Raw genomic sequence first — 26,826 nt, forward strand, 5'->3', positions numbered from 1 at the left:
GTGTCGATACATCAACCAACACCATAAAATATCTAAATGGTCCGCAAGTTGGTTGAATAAGTCCACAAATATCACCTTAGATTCTTTGTAAGAATGGAATATTTTGTTTAGTGTCCTTTGCATAGGATGGTCTCGATCCTAATTTTGTTAAAGAGCAGGCTTTGCAAAATGAAAGATGGGCTTTAGAAGCAACCAGGGAAGTATCCGGTTGAGCCACGAAGTCACAATTGACTTTAGAAGTAGAAAAAGGAACCAAGGAGGTATTGGTGGCGTCAATACCACTTTTGGGCCGCACGGGATAGTCGGCGCCAGCCCTACCTTGGATCGAATTTTGGTTCTGACTTCTTTTCGTTTTGAAAAATGGATGTCCGTGTGAAGTCTTTAATATACGGATCATCATATCACGACCTGGGTGTCCCAAACGGTCATGCCAAAGCCTATATGTGTCAGAATCACATAAGTCATCTCTCATGACATGGTTGGATTCAATAACTCGAATAGTGGTTGCATACAACCCACTAGATCGACACATAAGTTTCTCTAATACTCATTTATGTCCGTAGTCATTAGAGGTGATGCAAAGGAACTCTTGTCCATTCTCACAATGTGTTTCCACATGAAAACCATTGGCTCTTATATCTTTAAAACCCAATAGGGTCCTTCCAGCCCTAGGAGCATATAGAGCTTCGGTGACATTAATACTTGTGCCATTTGGCAACATAAATGAGCTGGTCCTCGACCATGAATCAATTGTGATGGTTCAGCCATCGTAGTCACAGAAGATCGACTAGGCGTCATCCATAGAAATAGTTGCCTATGTCGCAATATAGTATGTGTGGTGCCACTATCAACAAGGCATTCCAACTCTCCAGGAAACATACTGAAAAGTAATAAAGTTCGGATTTAAAACATGTCCATGACATCGAATAATAATACGATACTTTATTAATAAAGATAGCCAATGATTACATCAAAGGTCCCAAAAAGTCTAATCCAAAATAAAATCAAACTAAGACACATTGTAGTCATTCTATCCATTTGGTAACTCCAATCAAATATGACCAGGAAAGTAGAGAGAGATGTTGGAGGAGCGAGGCTTTCTTAAGTACCATTAATCTCAATGACTTTCCTAAACATTATATTTCATTGGGTGCACCACATAAAAAAGAGTTTAATACAATTGTCATTTATTGACTAAGGCATATTGCCATTACAAAAATTCTTGGAAAATAAAAGGACTAATCTAATCAAAGTCTGCGGCATTCTTGTGCACTTCATCATCAGCTTTGAAGTCCTCTATGGTGAGATGGACGTCTCCACCATTTTCTTCTTCTTCTGCAAGGTACACTTCTTGCTCCCTCAGGTCCCTGTATGCCCTGTATCTTGAAGCTAGTTGCTCGCTTGCCTTGCATTGCTTGAACCAATGCTCACTTGATCCACATCGATGACACATGTCATTGTGGTTGCCTCCCTTTAACTGAGGTGCACGTTGTGGGAGTTCCTAGGAGGGTTGGTGCCACCACCACGACCAGGGATACCACGACCACCTCTCCCACGTGTGGCATTGCCACCACGTGTATCCGCACCAAACCTGCGGTTTCCTTCCTTATTAGGGCGGTTATATAGACCCATACGTCCCTCATATCCCTTATTCTTAGGGTTCCGCTCCTTACGCCCTCTTTTAGGTGCATTATAATTCATCTCATGAACGCTTTTAGTTCCAATGGGCCTTGAATTATAATTCCTCACTAGTATGTTATCATGTTTCTCAGCTACAGTTATGAGATTGATAAGCTGATGAAACCTCGTGATCCGTCCAACATTGACTTCAGTGCGGTATTGCTTTGATACCACAATGGCTGTAACGGGGAAGGTGGAGAGAGTTTTCTCAATTAGCTCTTGCTCTGTGACAGGTTGTCCACAAAACCTCAACATGGACTGTAGGCGAAGAGCTTCTGAATTATATTCAGCAACAGACTTGAAATCAGCAAAGCGCAGATTGTTCCATTGAACCTTCAAGTCAGGGAGGAGGGAATCTTGGACATTGCCAAAGCGCTCTTCTAGCGCTACCCATAGCTCTCTTGCATCCTTGATCGACATATACTCCAATCTGAGTGCCTTGTCCATATGGCGTCGCATCAAGATAACTACTTGAGCATGCTTTGTAGGTGTTCGCACGAACACACGATCCGGGTTAGGTGCCTGGATTATGGGTAATATTCCTTTTGGAGTGAGGTGGTTCTCAACATCGGTTACCCAACTGTGGTAATCCGAGCCTGTTGAGTCAAGCACGGGAAAGTCGAGTCTAGGTTCATTCGACATCCTGAAAATAAGAAGAGAAGATATATTAGTTTCGGAGCTCAACTTCCACAAAAACTAAAATAATAAGATTTCCGAGCTATGCTACCAAGAAAACGATTTCCAAGAATCTCTTTTGGATTAAACCAAACAATAATGTTTTAATATGGTCACAATTTGATGCTTACGGACGCTCTTAGTCCGAGCATTACGAACACTCTTAGTTCATACGAACACTCTTAATTCGTTAACCGTGAATCCCCACAATTTCGCTTTATTAAATAATCGAACCCATGTCCGTATTTTGAAAATCCTGCAGAAAATAAAGGAATTTAAAAGACAAGAAAGCAGGAACTTTAATCTTTAAAACTTACTTGTTGAAATTCGGAGCAGATTCACTTCTAAACAGCTCCCACTTTGAATGGTGTAAAGATCTCAAAACTACTACAATAGGGCTGAAATTTGGAGGTCAGATAGAAGAGGCAGAGACAAACAACTTTGATGAAGGAAGGATTTTGATCTGAGGTCCCGATCAAGACGTTTCATGGCTTGTAAACAGGATGATCTGCACAGGAACGAGCGTGCTGCTGTGCTGTAGGGGCAGCAGGCGTGCGACGATGCTGTAGGGGCAGTAGGAGGCACACGGGTGCTCAAGGGCTGCAGGAGCAGCCCACGGTATGGCTATCAAGGGCTAGGAGCTTGCGGTAGTTTTTGGTGAAAGAAATTTCGGGTGTTAGGGTTTTTTTTCTGGCTAGGGCTTGGGTTAGAGTATCGTGTTGATAACGTGTTGTAGAGAATTGGATAATTGTATTGTATTCATCTCACCATGAGGTTTATATAGGATTATATCATGTATAAAAAAGGCAATACATAATAGCTATACTAATCAATCGCACATTACAAGTATGCAGTCGCATACATTACGAGTCTGTCAATCGCATACATTAAGCAATACTTATTGCATAAATAGTCATTATCATTTACAACATTGGTTATTTACTTTTACACATTTTTATTTGATTAAATAAAATAAATTGTGCAATTACTTTCACGGATGAAAAATTCGTCGGCATAAGTGTTCAAATTTACATAGATTCTTTTGGAGACGAGAATTTTAATGGGATGCTGTTGTCCATTACTCCATTACGGATGCATGCTTGTTTACGCAATTGACAGGAGAATAATAAGAAGATCGAGCCTCCACCAATCTGATGTGTTCAAACATGCATTGAATAACAAAGAATGTCATAAAATACTCTACTTTATTTTCTTAACTGCACGTTATCCGCTTGATTAAGTGATGCTAGGCATTTTGCATCATCATTTGGTTAATTACTTTTAAATTTTTAGTCTTCGATCATTTTGTTGCATCTGGCTCGACCTGTTAAGACCATATCTTACAGAGTGAGAACCCAAATGGTTTCCATTTTGTATGTGATTTTAAAAATATATGAAAATTTCAAAGCTTATACTAAATAGATATCTATGTTCCAAAACTAATCAAGGCGATTAGAGCCCTAGAGCTTCAGAAAAGAACTGATATATTGTCGTTTCTCATGTCTGCTACAATTGGACGTTTGCTTAGTATAAGAAAAGGTGGAAGTGTGGAACTTATATAATTGGGATTTTGGAGATACAGACAAGATCAGGGTCACACCATTAAGTGACATGAAAATTGCCTTCAACTATAATAACTTAGTCATATATATCCTGTTAAACATTTGCATCTGGTTGGTCAACAGCTTGTCTCAAGATTTATCAGTGCATGGAACTTGACTCCACATCACATGAAGCAAAATTAATGTTGCATATGACACCGGATGACCCCAAACCCTTAATATTCTAGCCGGCTAGATACCTTGTTTTTAAAGAATTTTCTCAAGTAAATGAATCCTTTTGCGTTTATGATTCTAATATTCCTGTAAGACGCCCCAAAATCTTGTAGCTTGTACGTTGTAAATCCTACTCCATAAGCAACAAGGAAAAAGACTGAGATCGTTTATATAATATAGATCGATTCTGGTTTTATATAATATAGAACAGAACCAGAGCGAGCTTCATCCATCCTAGAAAATTTGCCACACTAAGCTAACAACTAGTTACGTATGCAAGTGAGATGAAAGTCATGAAACCACTTGAACCTTACATTCTCCAAATGCCAAGCGACATAATACTAGACATCTTTTGTAGACTCCCAGCCAAAACACTCCTTCAGTGCAAGTGTGTATGCAAGTCATGGCGTGGTTATCTCTCAGACCCTCAGTTCACCAAAGTCCTATTCTCACGTGCACCACCAACCACTTGCTTTTTGATCCGCGGCTTCACTCTGGATGGCTTGCTTCCGTACTCAATCTGCAGACCCAGAAGAAACTTCTTGGTCGATATTGACATTAATAGCTCAAGCAGCAGCAGCTACAACTTGGCAGCAGTCAAGCTTCCCCAAGATGGAATCGCAGACTCATACGGCATGTCATATGATTTTGTAAAGATTGTAGGTTCATGCAACGGCCTCGTATGTCTGAAGGACTCATCGCGCTACAGTCACCCTTTTCACATATGCAATCCCATGACTGGTGAGTCTATGCACTTGTCTCCTCCTCCAATGCGTCCCCCCAAAGATGAGTCTATGCACTTGCTGTTACGTGAGGACGGATTCTATGCTTCTACTTGTACTCTTAGAACCTGCGGCGAGCCTTGGATGGTAGAGGAGGCTAAATTGGCTAATGGGATGCCATCCACGATTACGAGTGCATGTGCCTTTACACCAAGCTTTGTTCCCCTAAATGATATGATCAGGGGTTAGAACTCTCCCACGGTCTATATATTTCTTCAACCTAACTTGCACAATCATAGATAGTCTTTGTTTTTCTTAATTGTCATCTGTTTGATTCAGTAAGATGGTCATTTTGCATCTTCGTTTGGTTAAGTGCTTTCAGATATATTATTTTTGTTTCATCAGGCTGGCCCTGCTATGAACATATCTCACAATGTGAGAATCCAAATGGTTTGTAATTGTGAACAGTACTCGTACCTATTATAGTCGCACTTTCAAAAAGTTGCTCTATCTTTAGAGCCGCTAAAACCTCTATAGGGAGGTGTAGACTTTCGGGCTTTCGGGCCGGATGTCGTCTTGATGACGATGAAGAAGGGGTTCCACACTTCCACGTGCCTTTGGGGCGGTAGGCGAGCTAAATCGTATTCGAAGAAGGTGCCGAGGTTGAGACTTGAGAGTGAGCTCCTTGGACTAGCCGGCAACGAATTGGAATTGGAATGGCAAGCCCAAGATGCTGAGAGGCACTTTGACCCTCCGCAATGGCTTTTGGTCCTCCCGGAATTTGACTGAAGCTTTCATCTTGTTGCCGAAAAACCCAACCCTAAATTGAGAATTTTGGACTGTGAAATTTATAGGACGAGTTTTCAATTAATTTTGGCTTCCTCGTTGGCCTTGATAGAGAGTGAAGAAGAACCGAAGATGAAGACCAATATTATAAAGACACCTGCCTTTTGGTCAATATTTCGGGCCTGACGGGTCTCTCTCTTTTTTTTTTTTTTTTTGAAACTCTTCACACCGAGACCGGACCGTTTCTCACAATATTTAACACCGCCAAGATCGTACGGGCTCGAGACGGGCCGAGCTGGACTTTCGGGCTAAAACACCCAGGCCTTAAATAAAAAATTATCTAAAGTCGAAGCAAATTTATTTTGGATGATCATTAACCATATATATTGAACTTAATCATCTCATGCACTAATACGAACCACCGTCCACACCGAAGCCCAGTAGGTTTCCCCTCCAATGTTTTTTTTAAGGTGGCGATATGTTATTTACTTACCAAGAGAATTTCGTCTGATTTTTTCAAAATTTTCCAATTATTGCGAAATAATGGACATATCGTGATTTTTTTGGAGCTTTCCAGAAACTTCCAAAGTTAACTGACCATTCTCACATGCAACACCAAGTCAGCGACCCCAACACATGATTTCAATTGAATTTCAACTGAAGTTCAAATCCAAAAACAAATTGGAGGCACCAAGATTCAAACCTTGTTGCATCCATTTCTTTAAAAGCCTTACCATCTCTGTTGTACCCGCAAATGTGTTATATGTGCAACATTGTGATATATATCATTTTCCAAATGTGACATGTATCCAATCAATGTATATTCTTATGTGATATATATACAAATGTCCAATCAATATATATTCTTTTCCAGATGTGATAGATGTGATATATATCCAAATGTCCAGTCAATATATATTCTTTTCTAGATGTGATATATATTCAATCAACATGATATCTATATATATATATATATATATACACACACACACGTATATAGATCCTATTTAGAGCGAGGCCTCGCTTTGAAATTTCAGAGTGAGGTTAGAGTTTATGATCACTTTTCAGTCGCATATCCACATCTCAACCGTTCAGTTTCTAGGTACTAATGTATAAATCATCTCTGCAAAATTTCACCAAAATTGATGGTCGTTAAGGTATCTAACTCGCTTAAACCAATGGACGAACTGAATCTGTCCAACCTGAACCGTACTAGCTTTAAGGCAATTATCAATGCCTTAACAACCATCAATTTGGGTGAAATTTTGCATAGATGATCTATACATTAGTATCTAGAAATTGAATGGTTGAGATGTAGATATGCGACTGAAAAGTGATCATAAACCCTAACCTCGCTCTGAAATTTCAAAGCGAGGCCTGGCTCTGGATAGGATCTGATATATATATATATATATATATATATATTCTTTTTCATATTAAATTTTCGTCATTTTTCTTGATTATTTACCGAAATCGATATATTCACAATATTTCCGTCAAACTTTCTATTTTCAAGACCATCGATATTTCCTCGAAACTCAATATTTTGATCATTGTTCCCCTCATGCCACTCCTTGCTGGTAATCGGCTAGCACAAGATTGCACAGATATGCAAGCTCGTTGTTACAATCCTTTCTGTGTCGGCTCTAATAGCTCTTGCAACGTGATTGGCAAGAGCATCGACAGGTGGACTAGTATACTGATAGCTGAGAAGAAGCAATAACTTTCCGGCTTGTTCCCATATATGTAAGTTATTGAACTCATTAGCAAACCTTCAAAATAATACGAGCAAAAAGTAATTCATGAGGTCTCATAAAGGCGATTGAAACAGGAGAAATGAATCTTTCAATATCTTTGTAATGGTATAGCTTTTTTGGATTGTAGATGCAGGAGAAGTATTGACATGCTTATGCCTCTACTCCTCCATAGTTCATACTTCGATAAAAACTAATGTTTACAGTTACAATATATTTAGCACTTGATAGGCAGTTCCGGCAGGACATAGATGATACTTTGGATCACAGAATGTTAAAACACCAAAGTTTTTTTTTTTTTTTTCATCTATGATGGGAGTATGGGACGTCCGATTTAGTTTTTCACAATTTGGTTCAATATGGAAATTGATGTTTTGACCTAATATTATTGTTCCAAAATCTTCTCCAGAACCCATTATGTAGCTCAGCACTCTGTAGCCGGCATTGCATCAGATACCCTTCATGGCTGCCAACAAATTTTCTCGTTAAGTGAATGTTGTGGTACTTGGCCTTCCAATCCTTTGAAGAATCACGTCTGGGTTTTACTGTTGCTTTGATGAACTGTAGCTTCATAATCATATATAGCAGCTTGAATCTCTTAAATATTTAAGCAAGTTATCAAGATTGAAGAAGTTTGGAGCATCTCAGCAAAGTGTTTTTGTGTAGGTACTACTGTAGTTCACAAAACTGCATAGAAGAAAAACGTACGGTATATTGAGCAATTTGTAGGGTGTCTATATATGTAATCTCACTTTCATTTTCTTCAAAAACTAAACCACCAGTTGAAAGGAACCGCAGGTCTGCAGTATAAAATGCCTTGCAACCTTATGATGCAACGTTTCAAGCTATTCCCAGCTCTTACCTCTTACTTACCTATTGAATAGGTGACTTAGGAGTTATCGTTGGTGGGACCTTGACCCTCAAAGTGGTTTCCATGTCATGGATGATTTGGTTGAATGAATTTCTTTTCTTTTCTTCAATGGCAGTCTACCTCGGCATGCTATTGTAACGCATCTTCACAAGTCTGTCTATACATAGAATCTCACTTCCATTTTCTTCAAAAACTAAACCACCAGTTGAAAGGAACTGCAGGTCTGCGGTATAAAATCTAAAATGCCTTGCAACCTTATGATGCAACGTTTCAAGCTATTCCCAGCTCTTACCTCTTACTTACCGATCAAATTGAGACCGAGGAGTTGTCGTTGGTGGGACCTTGAAACCCTCAAAGTGGTTTCCATGTCATGGCTGATTTGGTAATTGAATGGATTTCTTTTCTTTTCTTCAATGGCAGTCTACCTCGGCATGCAACTGTAAAGCATCTTCACAAGCCTGTCAACATATTTATAGTCTTGGTCAGCCAATCAAATAAACAACTTCAGAGAAAATGATGAACATTCTCCCTTATGAGTATATGCATTTTCAAACTAGGTTTCATATGTGCTATGCCTGCCCTATACGTAATAGACTAACTTCATAAAAGTTCGTTGTTGGGGGCATGCTTGGAGTCAAATTCAAGAAACAATGACATCTTACAAGTTGAACGATGCTTTGAGCCTAAGTACATATTACCATACCATGTCTGATATCCAATAATTACCATCAATTGAATAGTGACCCACTATGGTTATTTTACACTAAATTAAAATATAGTTGTGCAGGAAACAATGTGTTTTCCTTTGATGTGGTTGGCAAACACCTTTTATAGTTTGAGCCATCTTTGTCTAATGAACATGAAAAAAGCATGCTCTCATAATGAAGTCATAACTGGATTAATGCAAACTTTTACTACGTGGGAACATTATAGATGCGTAACATATGGTTTCATAGTGCAAAAACACCGAACTCTTGCCTCCTAATTCTATTTCAAGTAAATCCATTGCATATTCATTCATTTCATTCAAAGGTCTCATTCTTTAATTCTGACCTCTCTCTCTGGTTTTCGAAAGTCAGTTTCAACTATGCCTACCACGGTCAAATAACAGCACACACAATTCAATTACGCGCGTTGTAAGAATCAAATATTTCCCATCTAAAAGTTCTTATCGAGATGCATGCTTTATTGCTTCTTACTTGAAAAATCAAATGGAGAGCAACCAAAATATGAGAAAAAGAGATTATCGGTCTTAAGACTGCCTAATAGAGAAAGATAGAGCATGCACTCATTGGATTTTGCAACTAGGATTTGGTAACTATAATGATTCACACTTGAATACAGGTTAAATAATGACTCCTTCTCATTCTCAAAAAAAAAAAAAATGATGACTTTTAGTAATTTAATACAAGAGATTCAAAAGGGGGAGATATATCGCAGTCACATTCACGACGACTTTTAGAAAGTTGTAAACAAGTTTTCCACAATAATAATCTAAATCAGGTAAACAAACCAATAGCTAGGAAGGCAGCTGAGAGAACCGTAGTAACAGCAGAATGTCAAAGTTGGTGAGGTTTACCAAATTCAAGATACACTTCATAGTTACTTTAAATACTAGTGTAACCATTTAGCTTCATGCAACATTCCAGCTATACCTCTCATTGATTTTGCTCATCTTCTGTCCTACAATGGCTTTCTGTCTGCAATCACCTTTGTGCCTTTTCATTGTTTTTCTTCTCTTACAAACACTAGGCGGCAAGGCTGCAACCTGTAATGACTGCTTTGTTCAATCTCGAGCAGCTTATTATCCGAATTCTGAAACACAAGGAACAGATAGTAAGAAGATTTTAACTTCCATTTGAACAAAAAATAAAAATGAAAATGAAAAGCATATTTTGATTTTTCTTATTAATACCTTTTCTATTGAACTGTAGGAGGTGAATGTGGGTTCGGTTCGTTTGGAGCAACAATTAATGGTGGGGATGTGTCAGCAGCCTCTGACCTCTATCGCAAGGGGGTTGGATGTGGTGCTTGTTACCAGGTAAGACTGCTAAACCATGAAGATTAGAGATGTGTCTTTTTCTGTGCTGTAATACAGGGTTTTTTAATAAAGTGTGAAGCAAGGCTATAGAATTCCAAAATATGATCTTTATATTCTCAAGTCTCAATGGTGTGTGTACTGTTTGAGGTGATAACTTTTCTCCTTCATCCTCACTAGGTGAGGTGCACAAACGGCGGCTACTGCTCAGACAAAGGAGTAACTATAGTTATAACAGATTCAGGCAGCAGTGATCACACAGACTTTATCCTCAGCCAACGAGCGTTTGCCCGGATGGCTCAAACAACTGATGCAGCTGCTTCTCTATTATCTCTTGGTATAGTTGATATTGAATACAGACGGTAAGAGCCTAAATACTGGAGCAACATGTCTAGCTATCAACTTCTGGCTCTTAATTTGTGGTAGACTTAATTAGGATGATGGTTTCTAATTCAAGTATTGGTCTCTCTGACTCCCTTCCCAAACAGTGTTTCATGCAGCTACCCCAACAAAAATATCACAATTAAGATCGATGAGAACAGTAACTATCCTTATTATTTGGCTTTTGTACTATGGTACCAACAAGGCAAGAAAGATATCACAGCTGTCCAGCTTTGTGAGGTATTTAATTTTACTATTTACAAGTAATAGTCCTCATTATATACGATCATTACTATTTGATAATACTTGGTATCATCCAAGCATTATATGAACCAAAACAACTATTGACTTTTTCCATACAATGATTATTGTTATAACACCGTAAACACTTGCATGCTGTAGCCCAAGCACAGTTATAGTTTAAACCAGGAAAAGAAAACAAAGGAGAAAGTTTCTACTCTGGTTACTCATCATCTTCTTACCTTTTAGCCTATTGTTCTTATCAGCATCACTTTCTTTATATACTCTTATGTCATGATCTTCATAATATAATTGGACGATTTTTGAATATTTGCAGACAGAAAACTTTGTCTGTAAGTTACTGGACCGGACTTATGGAGCAGTTTGGACAACTAACTCACCTCCAACTGGACCCCTGCAAATAAGGATGTTATTCAGTGATGATGATGGTGATGAGAATTGGGTTGTTCCAGTAAATAACATACCACAAGACTGGAAAGCTGGACAAACATATGACTCGGGAGTTCAAGTTAACATATAAACATCCAGCAGATTCTATAGTTATAGACCATCAATTTTTCTTCATTTATGAGTATAACGGTCATTTCTTTTTATGTAATCTTTCTGCATCATTCATTAATGTTTTTCTTTGCAAATAGAAATATGCTTGAATAAGAGGATTAGCAGATCAGCAGGATTCCTTAATGAAAACATTATTTTGTAATTTCCAACCTAAATTCTATTATCAATTTTTCATAGTCTTTTAATACAGTAAGTTCCTTCTATACTTCAGAAAGATGCATATCCGCTGTAAATGGGACTATAAAAATAAACTTTACTTTTCAGAATTCTTAGTTTATCATTATTCTTAAACGGTATGTTTCCTACTTTTTGGTAATCTGTCTTTGCTACAGCTAATTAAAAATTTCTCAACTAAGACTGCAAGGATTTCATACATGTCTGCTTAAATCATAGCATTCGTAAATTTTGAAGGAGGAAAAAAGGAAGAAAAAGCTTATGGATATTTGAGTTTATGATGTATCCACGATCCTCACACAGATTTCTGAGATCAAAGAGTTGAGGCATCTATTACTCTACTCATGATTTATCTGGAAGATAACAAAATTTCTGACTTTAGTTTTGAAATTTCCTACAGAAATAAGGTCCTTACGATACAAAAATAGACCCAAATTTACATGCTAACCATGTTAATGCTACAAAGTACGAGCAAAATGTAATGGTTCATCACAGACTTAAAAGCAAGTAAAAGACTCAGAAATAAAAATCAACATAACTATGAACTCTTATAAGCATACCAGAAAATGGCCAATGCTGACAAAAATAGGGAGATGAAGAGTCATCTTGAACTAATATAGATGCAGAAATCGGGAAGTATATATTGCTTCATGAATCAATAAAATAGGACGCACCACTGGTTTCTTGGTGGGTTTACGTGAATTCAACAAGTAAAATAAACAATTCAGCATCAACACCAACCTCTAATACATTCCCATACCAACTCCATATGTTCCTACCAAGTATAATTTCTTCCTTCCAGAATCTTCAAGACACACTTGGTATAGGCAAACCTGGGAGGGTTCCTGCACATTCTCATCAGCAGGCCTGTTAGATCATACATTTAGTACGCCATAGGCATCCAAATCAATAGGATTCTCAGATACCTGCTGGGCATGAGATAACTGAAATACTTGTGTGTGTGTGTGTGTGTGTGTGTGGAATTTATGTATGTTATATTGTACGTACTGAAAGATTATTGTAAGCATCATTATTAATTTACGGATGTCTTTCACATTGTCATCCAAAAGAAAAACAGAAAGAACTGTCTCTGTTTTATAATGACTAAATTACATTTTCTTACGTATAGTCTAGGTTTGGAATGTCTGATTCCACTATACATCTACTTTGGGCAAATTTACTCTTATGGGAAAGTGGTATAGATTAACTTTACTGTCACAATACTTAATCAAAAAAAAAAAAAAAAACAAAGAGAGAGAGAAAATCAGAAGGTGAGCAAGTTTACCCTCTATTCTGGGCCAATTCTGTGTCACACCGATCTTTCTGCTTTGAACTGCAATGTCATATGGTATCCCACAAACTAGTCCAAGATAAAGGCAAAACCTCGAGTATTAGTTAAATCCAATCCCATTCTAATTCACCATTGCTTGTTAAGTCAATATTGTGCTTTCTAGGATGTGATATCCTCTAATATCTAGTCCAAATGCAATGATGTGGCCAAGTAAAATTTAACGTAGACACTTTCTCTGTACTGTCTGCAACTCCTCATACACTAAACTGTTTTTGTGATTCACCAATGGTGCCAAAGAGGATTGACAGCATCTCCTCAACATCCAGGTGTAATTTATCTCCAGAGAGGAATACATTAACTCGCCCTTGCAACAGAATCCAACTGCACCCAGGAACCTTTCTAACTCCTTTCAACCCCATCTCCCTTCTCAGTGATTTTTCCTCAATATGCATACCATTTGCTGCATATATGTTACAAAGGACCACATGGGCTGGTGCATTTAAGGGATCCAGCTCCAGGAGTTGTTTGGCCGCATATTTGGCAACCTCGGCATTTGTCTCACCGAGCCCACATATACCAAGCAATGCTCCCCAAACAGCAGGATCTGGTTTGAAAGGTAGCCTCCAAACCAATTCTTGGGCTTCCCTTACCTTCCCAGCTCTACCCAAAAGATTAATCATACAAATGCAATGCTCCGAAGCTGGTTGAATTCCATAAACATCACTCATGGCATTAAAAAACCCCCATCCTCTATGGACTAGCCCTGCATGGCTACATGCTGACAGGATGCCCAAAAAAGTTACAGAATTCGGGGGAGCCCCAGATTGTTCCATTGCTTCAAGGATCTTCAGAGCTTCATTTGCATTCCCATGGTCAGAAAACCCCATGATCATGGAATTCCAAGAAATCAAATCCCGCAAACTCATGTTTGAGAATGCACGGTAAGCGTCATCTATCACCCCACATTTGGCATACATAGAGATCAGTGAGTTACTAATAAACAAGTCAAGTTCATAATGTGTTTTTATCAGAAGGCCATGGAACTGTCTCCCAGAATCAAGATATGACATTGCACCAGCAACTCCAAGAAGAACTGAATATGTTGAATTCAGAGGCGAAACACCTTCTGAACGCATTTTAAAGAAGATATCAGTGGCTTCTGCAAAAAGCTCATTTTGGACGTGCCCTGAAATCATCGCTGTCCATGAAATTGCATCCCTATCTGGCATAATTTGGAACAGATAACAAGCCTTTGATACTTTCCCAACATTAAAATACCCGGTGATCATAGATGTCCAAGAGATCTTGTCTCGGATTGGTAGTCTGTCAAAGAGATTCTGAGCCTGTTCTAGTTGCCCAATCTGTAAGTAACCATTAATCATTGAATTACAAGACTGAACACTACGAGTATTTGAATGCTTCATAAACAGAAAATCTGCATAATCCATGACACCATAGGCCGAGTACATGTGAATGAGGCTCTTTGATAGCCTGCCATCACAATCATCATGGTCCCAATTGTTGACAATCAACTGAGCATGTAGTTGCTTTCCAAGATGAGGCAACCCAATACCAGCACAAGCATATACAAGCGATATGAACGTCTCTCCATTTGGTCTTGTTTCATAGTTCCCATTCCATTCAAGGAATAACAATAGAGCTTCTTTATAAAATCCATTCCAAGCAAAGCCACCAATCATGGCTGTCCAAGAAACAACATTCCTCTCTGGCATTTTGCAAAACAAAGCATACCCTTCATCCACATTGCCAGACCTACAATAACCAGATATCATACTAGTCCAAGTAATCACATTCCTGTCCAGCATCCCATCAAACAAAGCTCTGGCCTCATCCATGCTACAATGCTCCGCATACCCACCAATCATAGCATTACAAGAAACAACATTCTTCATCCGCATCCGGTCAAAAACCTCCCTTGCTCCCTCCAAGTCCCCATTCTTAACCAACCCAGCAATCATCGCATTCCAAGAAACAACATTCCTCTCTGGCATTTCCTCAAACAACCGCCTCGCCTCCTCAATCCTCCCCGCACCAGCCAACCCACACAGCATCGAAGTCCACGACACCACATTCCTCTCCGGCATCTCCTCAAAAAACTGACAACCCTCACTCAACCTCCCGGACTGCACATACCCCGACAACATAGCATTAGAAGTAACCACATTTCTCTCCGGAATAATATCAAACAACACCCGAGCCTCATCGACCCAACCGCCTCTCGCGTACTTAGTAACCAAACAAGTCCAATGCACAATCCGTCCATGAACATCTCTGCTAGGCATTTTCTCAAGCAGGTGGCGTGCATCTTGAAACATACGTCGTGAGAGATAGTAAAGCAGCTTTGAATCATCACAAGTGAGTTTTGCATTTTGGGTGTTAGGAAATCTAATCTGGGTTCTATAAAAAGGAACTCTGATTGCGGTTTTGAATAGGCTAAACTGGGCGGGTCTGTAAAAAAAGGCGCGCATCAGTAAGTATTCGAAACAAAGCTAAAGCCAACGGCTTTAGGCGTAAAAGAGCTAGAGGTTAAATAAAGAAAGCAACTTTGACTTCTTTTGAGTTCAAACGACGTCGTTCACCTGACCTATTAAACCTTCTGTGCTGCGTTTGAGATCCAGACCCAGATTCAAAAATGGAGTTTTTGGACGAGGACGCAAGGCCAAGGTTCCTCTTCCAATCCAAAGCAGTGACGTCATCGGCGACAGCGGCCGAGCCTCATTACAAGAATCTCAGCAAGCCCTTGATCGCCTTCACTGTTTTACTCTCATTGGTTTTGCTGGGTCTCTCTTTCTTCTTTCTTGGATCGGAACCCTACCAATCGCTTCTGATTTGGGTCGCTCTGTCAATCCTCGTCGGCCCATTCGCTCCTCCTTCGGTCACCGGCGGTGACATAAGGGTCGGTCAGGGCCCAATCGTCGAGTTCCCCGAGGTTTCAGGGGAGGTGGAAGATGAATCGAAGAAGAGGGTATCGCAGAAGAGGCAAAAGCCGCGGCGGTTTGATGACTCCGGCGTGGATTCGGCGCCGGTGGCCGGAATGGGTAATGGGTATGTGAGGGAAGAGAGAAAGAGTGAGGCTTTGGGAGGCAATGGCAATGGAATTAGGGCTTTGGAGGAAGAGAGGGATTGGGTTGAGGAGGATGTGGAGATTTTGAAGAAGCAGCTGGTGAAGAACCCGGTGGGGAAACCGAGGCGGTGGGAGGTGATTGCTGAAGCATTTGGAGGGAGGCATAAGGTGGAGAGCGTGATCAAGAAGGCCAAGGAATTGGGGGAGAAGAAGGTGAGTGATTCGGATTCGTATGCCGAGTTTCTGAAGAAGAGGAAGCCCAATGAGAAGAAAATTGAGAGTGAGAGTCGGGAAATGGGGGAGGAGAGCAATGCTGAAGGCAAGAGTGGTGGGGTTAGTTGGGCTGCTACTGAAGACATTGCATTGCTTAATGCATTGAAGGCGTTTCCGAAGGAGGTGTCGATGAGGTGGGAGAAGATTGCAGCTGCTGTGCCAGGGAAGACAAAGGCGGCTTGTATGAAGAGAGTGGCTGAGTTGAAGAAGGGTTTTCGGAGCGCCAAGGCTGCTACGGAAGAGTAAAATTGGAGCAATGGAAGATTGTCCGATCAATTTTGATTTGGAATTGAGGAGGTACTTTGATGAATCATTGATTTCTTTATTGTTTTTGTTGAATTTGAGATCAGGGTCTTTGTCTGAGTCGGTTATAGACGGTTTCATAGCGTAAATCGATGACAAATGATGAAAGATGTAATGCACTAGTTTAAAATTTTTGGTCTTATGTTCAATAATTTTACAAATACAAACCAAGTTACATGCTTTGACGCAAAAGCATCTATTTATAGGGTGTTTCATCCAATATCATTTGTATGAACTAAATGGAATGGCTTAAATTCTAGAAATAAAAAGAAGTGTGTGGAATGGCTTCAGAACAAGTGCATTGGTTAGAACATGAAATACAGTTGGAGTTTGACGTAGCTCCTCTGTTTTTCTTGGCAGTAAATATGAGTAATGCAGTACTATTTACATTTCCAAGGTTATATTATTTTCCATAAGTTTTATAACTTTTATAGTTAAAACTATGCCGTAACGGTAAATGATAATAAACCAATCAATACTATGAATTTTATTCATCAGGCCATAGACCATTAGCGGTTATATCTAGACTGCTCCAATGTTCTGTTTAGTGGTTCTCTTCTTTATGGTGAACCGAAGGCAGAAATAAAAGATGGATTTAGCTCTTCTTCTTTTTTTGGATAAAAAGCTCGTTTGATCCTCTTGGCAGTACTTGGCTATTAATATGAACCTTGTATTGCAAGTACAATGATCATTTGTGTTTTGTAGCTTTACTTTATACCTAATCCGTATGGGAGAACCTTTTCGGTTTATGATCAACAATGGAGAACCAAGCAGTGCTTAGATCAGGAATATGTTTAAGTTGATAAAAATTGGAACATAGTGATTTTGATTTAATTCCACATATGACCTAGACTGATCAATATCTTTCATTGTTACCGTTCATATGAAATACATAGAATGGCTTCAATTCTTTAAATAGAGATAAGATTGTTTAATGGTTTTAACTGACTTACGATTTGTATTATCCTTGAAGATTGTCAACCTGTTGTTTGGGGTTCACTTGAGAAAGTTAGAAAGAACACTGATGAATTAGATAACCAGTGGTGATATTAGGATAGTCTTGCACAATATTGCATTGATAAGGACTGGAAATTACCAATCATTAGAACATTTTGAGAATTTGTTTTTTGAATGATTTTCACGTATAAGATATGGCTCCTCTAGTAAGGACTGGAAATTACCAATCATTAGAACAGTTTGAGAATTTGCTTTTTAATGATTTTCATGTATGAGATATGGCTACTCTGCTAGTCTTGGCAGTACTTTTAATATGATCCATCCAATCCAAGGGTTATTTTGTATCTGTCTGTTTTATGACTTTTATCATTAAATCCAACCAGGTGACCAACTAGAAGAACCTTGGGATATGTCATACTGATTAATGATGTAGATAAAAAACCAATCAATACTATGCGAATTGGAGAATGCAGAACTGTAAGCACCAAGTAAATTGAGAGGAGATAAAAAAAAAAATGGTGGTCTTGATTTATGGTCATATGTGCCTCTGTTGATCATCAACTGGTCTGAACAATCTTTTTAAAAACCTACTCTTCCACTATTCTTGTTACTTTGCGATTAGAAAATCAAAACTGAGAACCAAGAGTTGGTTGAGGAGGGGAAACATTGTGGCTGCTCTGCAAGGGAAGTGAAATGTGGCTTGTACGAAGAGATTGGCCGAATTGAAAAGGAGTTTTCAGAGCAGCCTTCTACTCAAGACAGATGGAGCAATGAAAGATTGTGTAATCATTTGAATTCAGCATGCACATTTCTTAGAGGAGGTAATTGATTTCTTTGTTTGTATATTTTAAATAGAGATCAATGTCTTTGTTTAATTCATAAGTGATGTCAGATCATATTTCCTTGACTAGTAATTGTGACTGCAATCATGAAAAATGTAATTTTCTATGAAAGTTGATAGTTGATATAAAAACATATATTTTCTGAATCATTTCATGCCTCTTCATTTCTGTGAATTACACAGAAGGGATTATATTCTCTATGTAATATCCTTGAGTTGTTAATAATGAAATAACTAGGCATGTACATGAAGAGGTTCTAGGTTTTTTGACAATCTTCCAAATAAAGCCACTTTGTGAACATGTAATTTAGGGTTTATGTTTGGTCTGATGAATTAGACTGTTAGTGGTTATATCTGGAAGTCGAAGAAACTAGTGCATAGTGAGAATTCAAAATTACTGAAATGGTGGGGTAAGAGATGTTTTTCTCAGTCATGTTACTAAAAGTGGACTGGTTATACCAATGATAAGTTGTGTGATTCTTTTGGAAATCTTCATTGTGAATAGCAGAAATAAAATATGGCCTTAGTTCATGTGCTTGTCTTGGCATTACTTGGCTTTTTACAGAACCTTGTATTACAGATCCAGTGGGTTTTTTTGAACCGTGTAGTTTTCTTCTTAAACCTAGCCAGATGGTAGAACATTTGGGTCTGTCATCAACATCATAGATTGAAAACCAAGTAATGCTTTTCGTACGATGTGTGTAAGTTGATAGGAAATGAAACATGGTGATCTCGATTTAATAGTTGATTTGGCCATCATATCAGCTAGCTTGAACAATTTCATTTAGCAAAAGTTTCTCTTCCACTGTTTCATGCTTATGTTCCTTCAAGTTCATGAACCTGAATGGCTGACCATTTTAAGTTGGAGATGTTGTTTCATGGTAAGTTTGTAACTATTGATGTTTGGATCGTAAGTAACTATTGATGTTTGGATCGTAAGTGTAGATGGCGAATAATTGTGGTTGTTGAAAGTGGAGGAGGGAGAACAGATTGGGAGATAGATGGGAATGAGGTGAGGTGAGGTGAGGGGAGGGGGAGGGGGAGGGGGAAGGTCTGTTGTGTGGGTGTAGGGATGGCAAAAATCCCCAGCGGGGCGGAGCTCCATTGGATACCCGCCCCTAATGGGGGGAGAATTTGGGGACAAATGGGGAATGGGGATGGGGATCCCCAATCCCCGCTATCTTTTTTTTTTGAGAAGAAGAAAATTCCATTAATAACCAAACAGATTACATAGCATTAGATCCGTAGTTATGGGACCATCAACATGAGTGACTTCCATGAGCCAAAAAGGCTCAACCCCTAACCAAATTTTACGCTCATACCCGCGAGCTACAATGAGTAACAACCAAACCAATACCGATACAACCCAGCCACCAACATTAAGATGAACTGTTTTCACCCGTTCGGACACCGCGATCCAAAACCGCCAGACCACGTGTAAGGGTGATTCACCATCACGTTGATAACCAAAAAGCACCGACAAAAGACCAGACCATGACACAGCAGAATGACCATGACACCAGAACAATGGCATCGACCCTATACTAAAACACCCAAACCCTCGCTCAAAGAAGGAGGGACTTATTTTCAACAAGACAAAAACTGTAAACAAACAATGAAAACCTAAACAACTGGAAACAAAGGAACACCAGAGAGGCCCAATAACAGAGGCCCTGCCCAAACACCACCTCCCCCAGCAAAGAGCAAACGCAGCAGGCAACCGCTCCCGCCGCCGCGCCACGTCGTAAACCACCAAAACCCGGCGACCGTCCGGAACCGGATCCCACAAAGAGCCAGACTTTTCCAGCCCCAACCATGTCAGGAGATCCCAGTCACAGCACAGATCGAAACCACCAGAGCCACCAGTTGGCGAGCCACCCCCGCGCTGCACCTCGTCTGCTCTCGCCCAAGATCCGGGAAGAACAGATCGGAATCGATCTGCCCAAACCAAGATCGAGCCACCCAGTTCCACACCTGCAGCAAACCTCTGCCAAAGAACCTCGCATTGAAACCAGACCATCATCCTCTCCCGGACCAGAACGTGGCGGCGTGGGTGCCGGCGGCGTTCGGCCGGGAGAGATTGCACAGAACCTCTCTTGACTCCTTTCTCCGCGCGTGGGGCGCGTTCTAAACTTTTAGGGTTTTTTTTGTGGGAGACCAGAACCTCCCCAATCCCCGCTATCTAAGATTGGGGATGGGGCGGGGATGGTATTGTGATCCCCATCCCCAAACCCGCCCCAATATATTATATTTTAATTTATTTTTTATAATATAAATAATAAATATATACATTTACTACTTTACTTTAACGGTGTTTTGACTTTTGTACTCACTAAATTATGATTTATGAATTTAATCATGTTTTAAATTTATTTGTTGTAGATTTTGATTTTAAAAAATGCAATATGAGAAAAAAATGTTTTATTTATTAAATTCTTATTGAGGATTTGTGGCGGGTTTAGAGGCTTCGTCCCCAGTGGGGACGGGGAATCCCCAATATATTTTTATTGGGGATTGGGGCGGGGATGGGGGTAGAGAATGACATCGGGGATGGGGATGGTATTGTGATCCCATCCCCAACCCGCCCCATTGCCATCCCTATGTGGGTGTCCAGGAAATGTAGCATCCGTTATCCAGTTGCATGATAATATTCTCAAGTGACAACTCATAAATGAGATTTGTGATATGTATGGGAAATGTGATTACTGATAAGGCTGTAAATGCAATTAGAGCAATGCATCAACTATTAAATGGTGTGTCCTTTAATACAGAAACTTCTTTCTTTATTTACCCTTTTCTATTCAGTGCAATGCAGTAACTTGACTTGCAGCTCGATCTTCAATCCACCACAAGTATTGATCAGGTATTCAAAGGAGATATTTGCATTATTGCCACCAAGGAATGGGAAATGGATTGCGCAACACTGCTGAGGTATATATAGACTATAGAGAATGAATTTCCAATGGATTAAATCAGTAACTAGTTAACTACTGTTAAAACGAAAATTACCGGAGTGGATTATTATCATTTGAATGGACTGAATTGAATTGGGCAAGATATTTTCTTTGTTGGGTACTGATATTTACATTGCACAGTTTGTTGTAGTTGTCCAAGCCACAGCATTTTATTGACTTTCCAATGTTTCCAAAATTGTATCTAGTCGTTTTACAGATTCTATTTTCTACCCAACAACATTATATGTCGATAACCCCTCCATTTGATGAAATGTGGCACCAATCAATTTAGCACAATACTGCATAGCTAACGTTTTGGAGTGTCCCTTATTAGCACTGTTATTGATAGCAACAAATTTGGTAAATAGAACAGAAAAGGACCCCGAGATAGTGATAGACTAGACCTCTCCTTACCATTGAAGGCAAGTCATACGTTCTATCCCAATGAGCAGTTTAAAACTTGCAGCGAGTGCTTGATGTGAGTGCCTTGAGCAGACTACATTTTCTTCCTCAAATTCGGATTCTTGTGAAGGAAGGTTGCTGGTGGTTACAAGCTTGACTGGCCGCTGAACTAGTCTTTCAAACTCGATTACCAACCACAATTTACTTTCACTAGTTATCTCATGCAACTGCGGTTGATCACATATTACACTCCCACAGAATCACAATCGTCCATCATCCCCTCAATTTAATCACACATTTTCAAGGAATTAATTACGTAATTGCTTAAATTAACAAAATTTACCATTTCACACCAATTGCATACGTAGATATGGTCCGGAAGCCCTTTTCCGCAATTATGTATAGTTGTATACCTAAGGGCAGCCTGCTTCGGCCGAGGCTAGTACTTTGCAAGGTTTCTTTGTGGCTGCTTCTAGATCAAATTTTATGATACCATCTTTGCATGTGATAAACTTTCATTTCTTCGAAAATTTTGTTCTTTTTAGTTGTACCTGTAAGAAATGAAATTTTCGTAAAATTTTTCCTGCCGTCGTGTATCTCGAACAATACTTTTCTTGGTCTGTGTTTTTTTTCTTCTTCTTTTTTTGATCAAATCAAGTAAATTTCACCCATAATAATGAAAACTTTACAAATGGTATGAATAGATCATGATGATTCATGAAGCATGGACGTACCAAAGTCCCCTGCTATGCCTCACATAGTATTACCTCTCTGTTTCTTACTGAATTAATAATTAATAATAATAAATCACAATCAATAACAGAAAAGAAGGGTAATAATAATAATATCTGGCACAGCACTCCCACTCCAAAACTCCCAACTTTGTTTTCATTCTTGAGCTGCCTAGCCTAACTGTTTACTTGGTCTCTTCTGGAAATGTTGCTGTAGAATTGCAGCAGCAGCAACCATCATCAATCTCCCGATCCAGCCACGCGTTTCCCAACGCTGCGTTTCGGGCTCTCACCTCCAACCCACCTCTGGTACGCCTTCCTCTTCAAAATGAAATCTTTCAGATTCAAACTGCGTGTTTTGGAGCGATGAAATCTCTATGAAAGTTCACAATTTCGAGTCTTTATTAGAAACTTTGTGAAATGCTTTGGTTTTTTTTTTTTTTGTTGGGGTTGGAATTCAGATGGTTTTGTTGGATTTGATGGGTGGATAGTAATTCTTGTTTGTAATGAGCTTTGAAATTCATCCTTTTTCGTCGTTAATTGTCTTCATTTCATTTCCTTTGCTCCAATTGGGTAATTGATTCCATGGCTTTTTACCACCCAAGAAGTATAAGAAAGGCTTTTTCTTGATCTAAGTAACTTTATACCAACTGCTCCAATGTTCCCAAGTTAGTCTTGATTTTCAGTTAGGAAAAGTTGCTCCTAGTTTCTACTTAAAGTTTGGAATGTTATTGCTCGACTTACTTCTTTAACTGCTTCGTAAATCGGAATTCTTTTAAGTTATTCAAGGAATGGTTTGATTGTGGACGATGTCGTCACGCATCAAGAGTTGGACTCAATATGCGCATGGAAGTGCTCCGTGGAACAAATGATCTGCATTTGTAGATTTTGCGATCCATGTTTTAGGTGTTGTAAAATATTTTTAAAATGTTTCCTAGAGAAGTATGGAGTTGTGCTCATAGTGAAAGAATAAATGCAGTAAATGTATCTAGTGGCATTTGGAGATGAATAGATTGACTGAACACACAAGGGTCAGTTTAGATGTCAGAATACTTGAGTCAACGCAAGGAACATCATCAATCTCCCTTAGTGAAAGAATTAATGCACTAAATGTATCGAATGGCCTTTGGAGATGAAGAGATTGAGTGAACACATAAGGGTCAGTTTAGATGTCAGAATACTCGAGTCAATGCAAGGAACATCATCAATTTACCTTAGAAGTTATAATTTCATTGTCGTAACATTGTACCAATCAAATGGGATCAGCTCAATCCTTTGCTCTTTTCTTCATATGTAACACCTCCTATTACATTCAAATTTTAGTCTTTCAGGTTAGTTCTCATGTCATTTCTGGTTGGTCTCTTGGTCTTTTCCATGCATTCAGCTGTCTACATTATAAATGGTCAATTAGATTTGATTCCTAATGTTTCTATAATAAAGGCTTTTTAGGTTAATCTTTTAAGTCACTCTTATCATTCGTCTCAACACTCTCATTCCTGAAACATGAATGCATATTTTCTGTATTAATCCCAACATTTTCTCATAACAACTAGCGCAATAACAGTTATGTAGAGTTTCTCCAATTAATTTAATCATTTCTTACCAATTATCTTGTGTCTAGTTGTATCTCTATCCACTTTGTTGGAAGAGGTCTCAAGTCGATACCACCTCCTCACCCAATATCCTTTGATACCCGGAAATCACACCACCCCACTTTGCAGGTCTGAGCTTGGAACTAGGGCCTCCAGCCAAAGCTTAAATCTCTAGGAGATAGGAAGCACCAGCAAATAGCAGGGTAGGTACCTTAAAGTACCAATCTCTGGGCACATTCTCCATTAAATAACAAATCATTTTGCTTTACTGATAAAAATATTTAACTTGAAAAATGTGCAAGAAGTCAGCTTCTTAGAAATGTTTGTATTTCCTTTGTCCGCAATGGTACAACGTTAGCCATATCCAAAGAAAGAGTGTCTAGAGTAGTTAGATTGGAGCCTCCTAATTGTCACTAAATGTCTTTGAACATTTTCCCTCTTGAGTCGTTTCTCCTTATTTAGTTATTTAGTTATTTAGTTATTTAGTTATTTAGTCTGCCTCTCAATTTGTGGTGAATAAGAGGCAGCTGTTATTCTTCTATCAGTCAACCTCAATTTAACAAGAAAAAAAAACTATATTTAGATTGTGGTGGAGAATACACTTAAACCCGACATTGAGTCCATTTATTTAAAAGTATCTATTAATTGTTTTGTGCACACAGAAGAACTTTTCCCTTTGTCCAATTTCAATGCAGTGTATACAGCTGCTTTGTAGTGATGTTTTAGTCATATGAAGTTGTATCACATGGAAGTATGAATAGTCAAAGTCATTTGTATGCTGACAAACAAATAATCATTTCCTGGCTGCTACAATTCTTTTCTTTACCATTATAATAATTAAGTCCAGTGTGGTGATATGTCAGTTTACAAGCCATGACTTCTGTTTCACATTAAGTTACATTCAAGTGGATGTGACTCCTATTTTGCATGGCTTTTCTACGTGTGGCTTATACTGTGATTTTGCCTCAAACATGGCTTGAATAGGATGTCATTTGTTAAATGTGAAGTAAATGAAAATATGTATATGAGTCTCTTCCTCAGTTTTATTGATCATTGTGGAGAGTCATAAGACTTCTTGAACGTCGTTAGCTCTTTCTAATCTCAATGGACTGCTTTTTGTTATTTGAATTTCCCGGCTTCCAGAATATGGCCGCTGTAATAACTGTAATCACTTCACAATTTCAGTTTTTCCAATCTATGAGGTGAGGGAAGTACTTGATGGCTGACTTACCACGCTATTTACGGCTTTGCTTTCAATCTGGGAAACTTGCTTTCTTGGCAATTTTGGTATCTGGAGGGATTGTATTGCAAATTTTGGTGGGTCCTTGTTCTCTTTTCTATTTGCTCGAGTTAAATGTAACTGTTGAGTCTGTATTAGTTCCAAGGTCATTATCAATACTATGGTCTCATGTCATGTGTTTTGAGGCAGGCATGTGCTTTGTACAATAATTGGTGGCCGATGCTAACTGGTAAGGAACTGAACTTCTGTATCTTTAAGTTTTCTCATGTCATTGAGAAAATGATATTTTTTAAAACTTCATCCCCTCTAGAGGATAAGGTTGCAAGAACTTCCTTTTTGTAGTTGCTCAATGATTTTCATATGGTCTAGTAATTACATTGCTCTCTTGCAGTAATAATGTATGTGCTTCTTCCGATGCCGTTGCTGTTCTTCGTGGGAACTGATTTGTCTGTTTTCCAGGAATCTGATAATAGGTACTTCTTTTTCTTTTGAACTGATTAGCTGAAACATATATTTTGTAGTTTAAAGCTGCATCAGCATTAATCAGCTTCGTACTTTCTTCCTAACAACTGATGAAACAGCTGGGTTAATGTAACCAAGTTCATGACTGGAGCTTCAGCCATTGGAAGCATTGCAATACCAGCCATCTTAAAACACGCTGGTGTTATTGGTTGGGGAGCCCTGGCCTTGGAGCTCTCATCCTTTTTTGTATTTGTACTTGCAATAATGTGTTACATACGGTCAGATGAAGACGACAGCTACAGTTCAATCTGAGATATGGCTCTCTAGGAGATCACCAGATTTCTGTAAAGGTGTCATAGGTTGCAATAGGAATATAGGGCATTTGTATCTGTTTGTGTGCGATGATCACCACTATAAGCCTGTTATAGATTCAGAAAACATTTTCGGTTTGATTCTTTGTCCATGTATTTGAGTGGGGTTTTGAATATTACATGTTTTGACCTCTCATAACAAACTATGGGGTCTATTGTATTGACAGAGTAAGGTGCCTTTTTCTGGTCACATTTTCTAGTATGAACTGTGAATGTTCTTAAAACAGGGTTGCAAGTGAACCCAATGCCTTGAAGCATGTTGTGCTTGCTTAGCATTAAGCTTGCCCATCATGGTGAAATCACTGAAATGAGCTTAAGTTAAAGCAAAAATGCAATAGTAACATAACCATGGGTGAGTCCAACTTCATCCTTAGGTGAGGTTTAGGGTGATCGACCGAATTCTGGGTGGATGTGAAGGAAACTCGAATCTACTTATCGATGGTATATTCCTTGCAATTGCCTACTCTTATTCTAGATGTCATAGCTTTTTCATCATCGAAAAATGGAGAGAATGTATTCAATTTGGGTCGTCATCGAAAGACGAAGAAAACATGAATATATTCTCTCCAGTCTCAGCTCTCAACTTTGACCAATTTAGTTCGGATTGTAACCATGATCTTTAGCTCTCAACTTTGACCAATTTAGT

At 38.9% G+C, this 26,826-nt stretch overlaps 4 protein-coding genes across 6 annotated transcripts; 3 read left to right on the plus strand and 1 right to left on the minus strand.

Annotated features, from left to right (window-relative positions):
* The first annotated feature begins 9,891 nt into the window (after positions 1-9,891).
* On the plus strand, positions 9,892-11,659 carry LOC112177793 (expansin-like B1). The gene is made up of 5 exons (XM_024316048.2): positions 9,892-10,099; positions 10,198-10,304; positions 10,482-10,663; positions 10,790-10,922; positions 11,260-11,659. The coding sequence occupies exons 1-5, from the start codon at positions 9,952-9,954 to the stop codon at positions 11,461-11,463; spliced, it is 774 nt and encodes a 257-aa protein (XP_024171816.1). The 5' UTR covers positions 9,892-9,951; the 3' UTR covers positions 11,464-11,659.
* A 168-nt stretch (positions 11,660-11,827) lies between these two features.
* Positions 11,828-15,773, minus strand: LOC112177790 (pentatricopeptide repeat-containing protein At1g32415, mitochondrial). 3 transcript variants are annotated; one of them, XM_040511108.1, is made up of 3 exons: positions 15,570-15,773; positions 12,964-15,438; positions 11,828-12,523 (listed from the first exon to the last, which is right to left on the minus strand). In XM_040511108.1, exon 2 carries the CDS (start codon positions 15,303-15,305, stop codon positions 13,224-13,226), a length of 2,082 nt encoding a protein of 693 aa, XP_040367042.1. In that variant the 5' UTR covers positions 15,306-15,438; positions 15,570-15,773; the 3' UTR covers positions 11,828-12,523; positions 12,964-13,223. The 3 variants fall into 3 exon arrangements, with proteins under 3 accessions (XP_040367042.1, XP_024171814.1, XP_024171813.1); XM_024316046.2 differs by lacking the exon at positions 15,570-15,773 and having other exon boundaries at positions 12,964-15,533; XM_024316045.2 differs by lacking the exon at positions 15,570-15,773 and having other exon boundaries at positions 11,828-12,545; positions 12,964-15,533.
* On the plus strand, positions 15,593-16,926 carry LOC112177792 (transcription factor MAMYB). The gene has a single exon (XM_024316047.2). It carries the CDS (start codon positions 15,623-15,625, stop codon positions 16,571-16,573), a length of 951 nt encoding a protein of 316 aa, XP_024171815.1. The 5' UTR covers positions 15,593-15,622; the 3' UTR covers positions 16,574-16,926.
* Positions 16,927-22,631: 5,705 nt separating this feature from the next.
* Positions 22,632-26,382, plus strand: LOC112180331 (vacuolar protein sorting-associated protein 55 homolog). Its single transcript, XM_024318859.1, has 5 exons — positions 22,632-22,824; positions 25,293-25,424; positions 25,537-25,576; positions 25,739-25,820; positions 25,929-26,382. The coding sequence occupies exons 2-5, from the start codon at positions 25,326-25,328 to the stop codon at positions 26,119-26,121; spliced, it is 414 nt and encodes a 137-aa protein (XP_024174627.1). The 5' UTR covers positions 22,632-22,824; positions 25,293-25,325; the 3' UTR covers positions 26,122-26,382.
* Positions 26,383-26,826: the final 444 nt, after the last annotated feature.

This window comes from Rosa chinensis, chromosome 7 (assembly GCF_002994745.2).
Source record: "Rosa chinensis cultivar Old Blush chromosome 7, RchiOBHm-V2, whole genome shotgun sequence".
Lineage (NCBI taxonomy): Eukaryota > Viridiplantae > Streptophyta > Magnoliopsida > Rosales > Rosaceae > Rosa > Rosa chinensis.

What these genes read in the sequence shown, in the direction of transcription:
- LOC112180331 (XM_024318859.1), top strand. Translation starts at nt 25,326, where the DNA reads ATGGCTGACTTACCACGCTATTTACGGCTTTGCTTTCAATCTGGGAAA. An exon ending in GGATTGTATTGCAAATTTTG is followed by an intron (nt 25,425 to 25,536) that starts GTGGGTCCTTGT and finishes GTTTTGAGGCAG; the next exon opens with GCATGTGCTTTGTACAATAA. An exon ending in TTCCAGGAATCTGATAATAG is followed by an intron (nt 25,821 to 25,928) that starts GTACTTCTTTTT and finishes CTGATGAAACAG; the next exon opens with CTGGGTTAATGTAACCAAGT.
- LOC112177793 (XM_024316048.2), top strand. Translation starts at nt 9,952, where the DNA reads ATGGCTTTCTGTCTGCAATCACCTTTGTGCCTTTTCATTGTTTTTCTT. An exon ending in GATGTGGTGCTTGTTACCAG is followed by an intron (nt 10,305 to 10,481) that starts GTAAGACTGCTA and finishes CATCCTCACTAG; the next exon opens with GTGAGGTGCACAAACGGCGG. An exon ending in CAGCTGTCCAGCTTTGTGAG is followed by an intron (nt 10,923 to 11,259) that starts GTATTTAATTTT and finishes GAATATTTGCAG; the next exon opens with ACAGAAAACTTTGTCTGTAA.
- LOC112177792 (XM_024316047.2), top strand. Translation starts at nt 15,623, where the DNA reads ATGGAGTTTTTGGACGAGGACGCAAGGCCAAGGTTCCTCTTCCAATCC.
- LOC112177790 (XM_024316046.2), bottom strand. Translation starts at nt 15,458, where the DNA reads ATGCGCGCCTTTTTTTACAGACCCGCCCAGTTTAGCCTATTCAAAACC.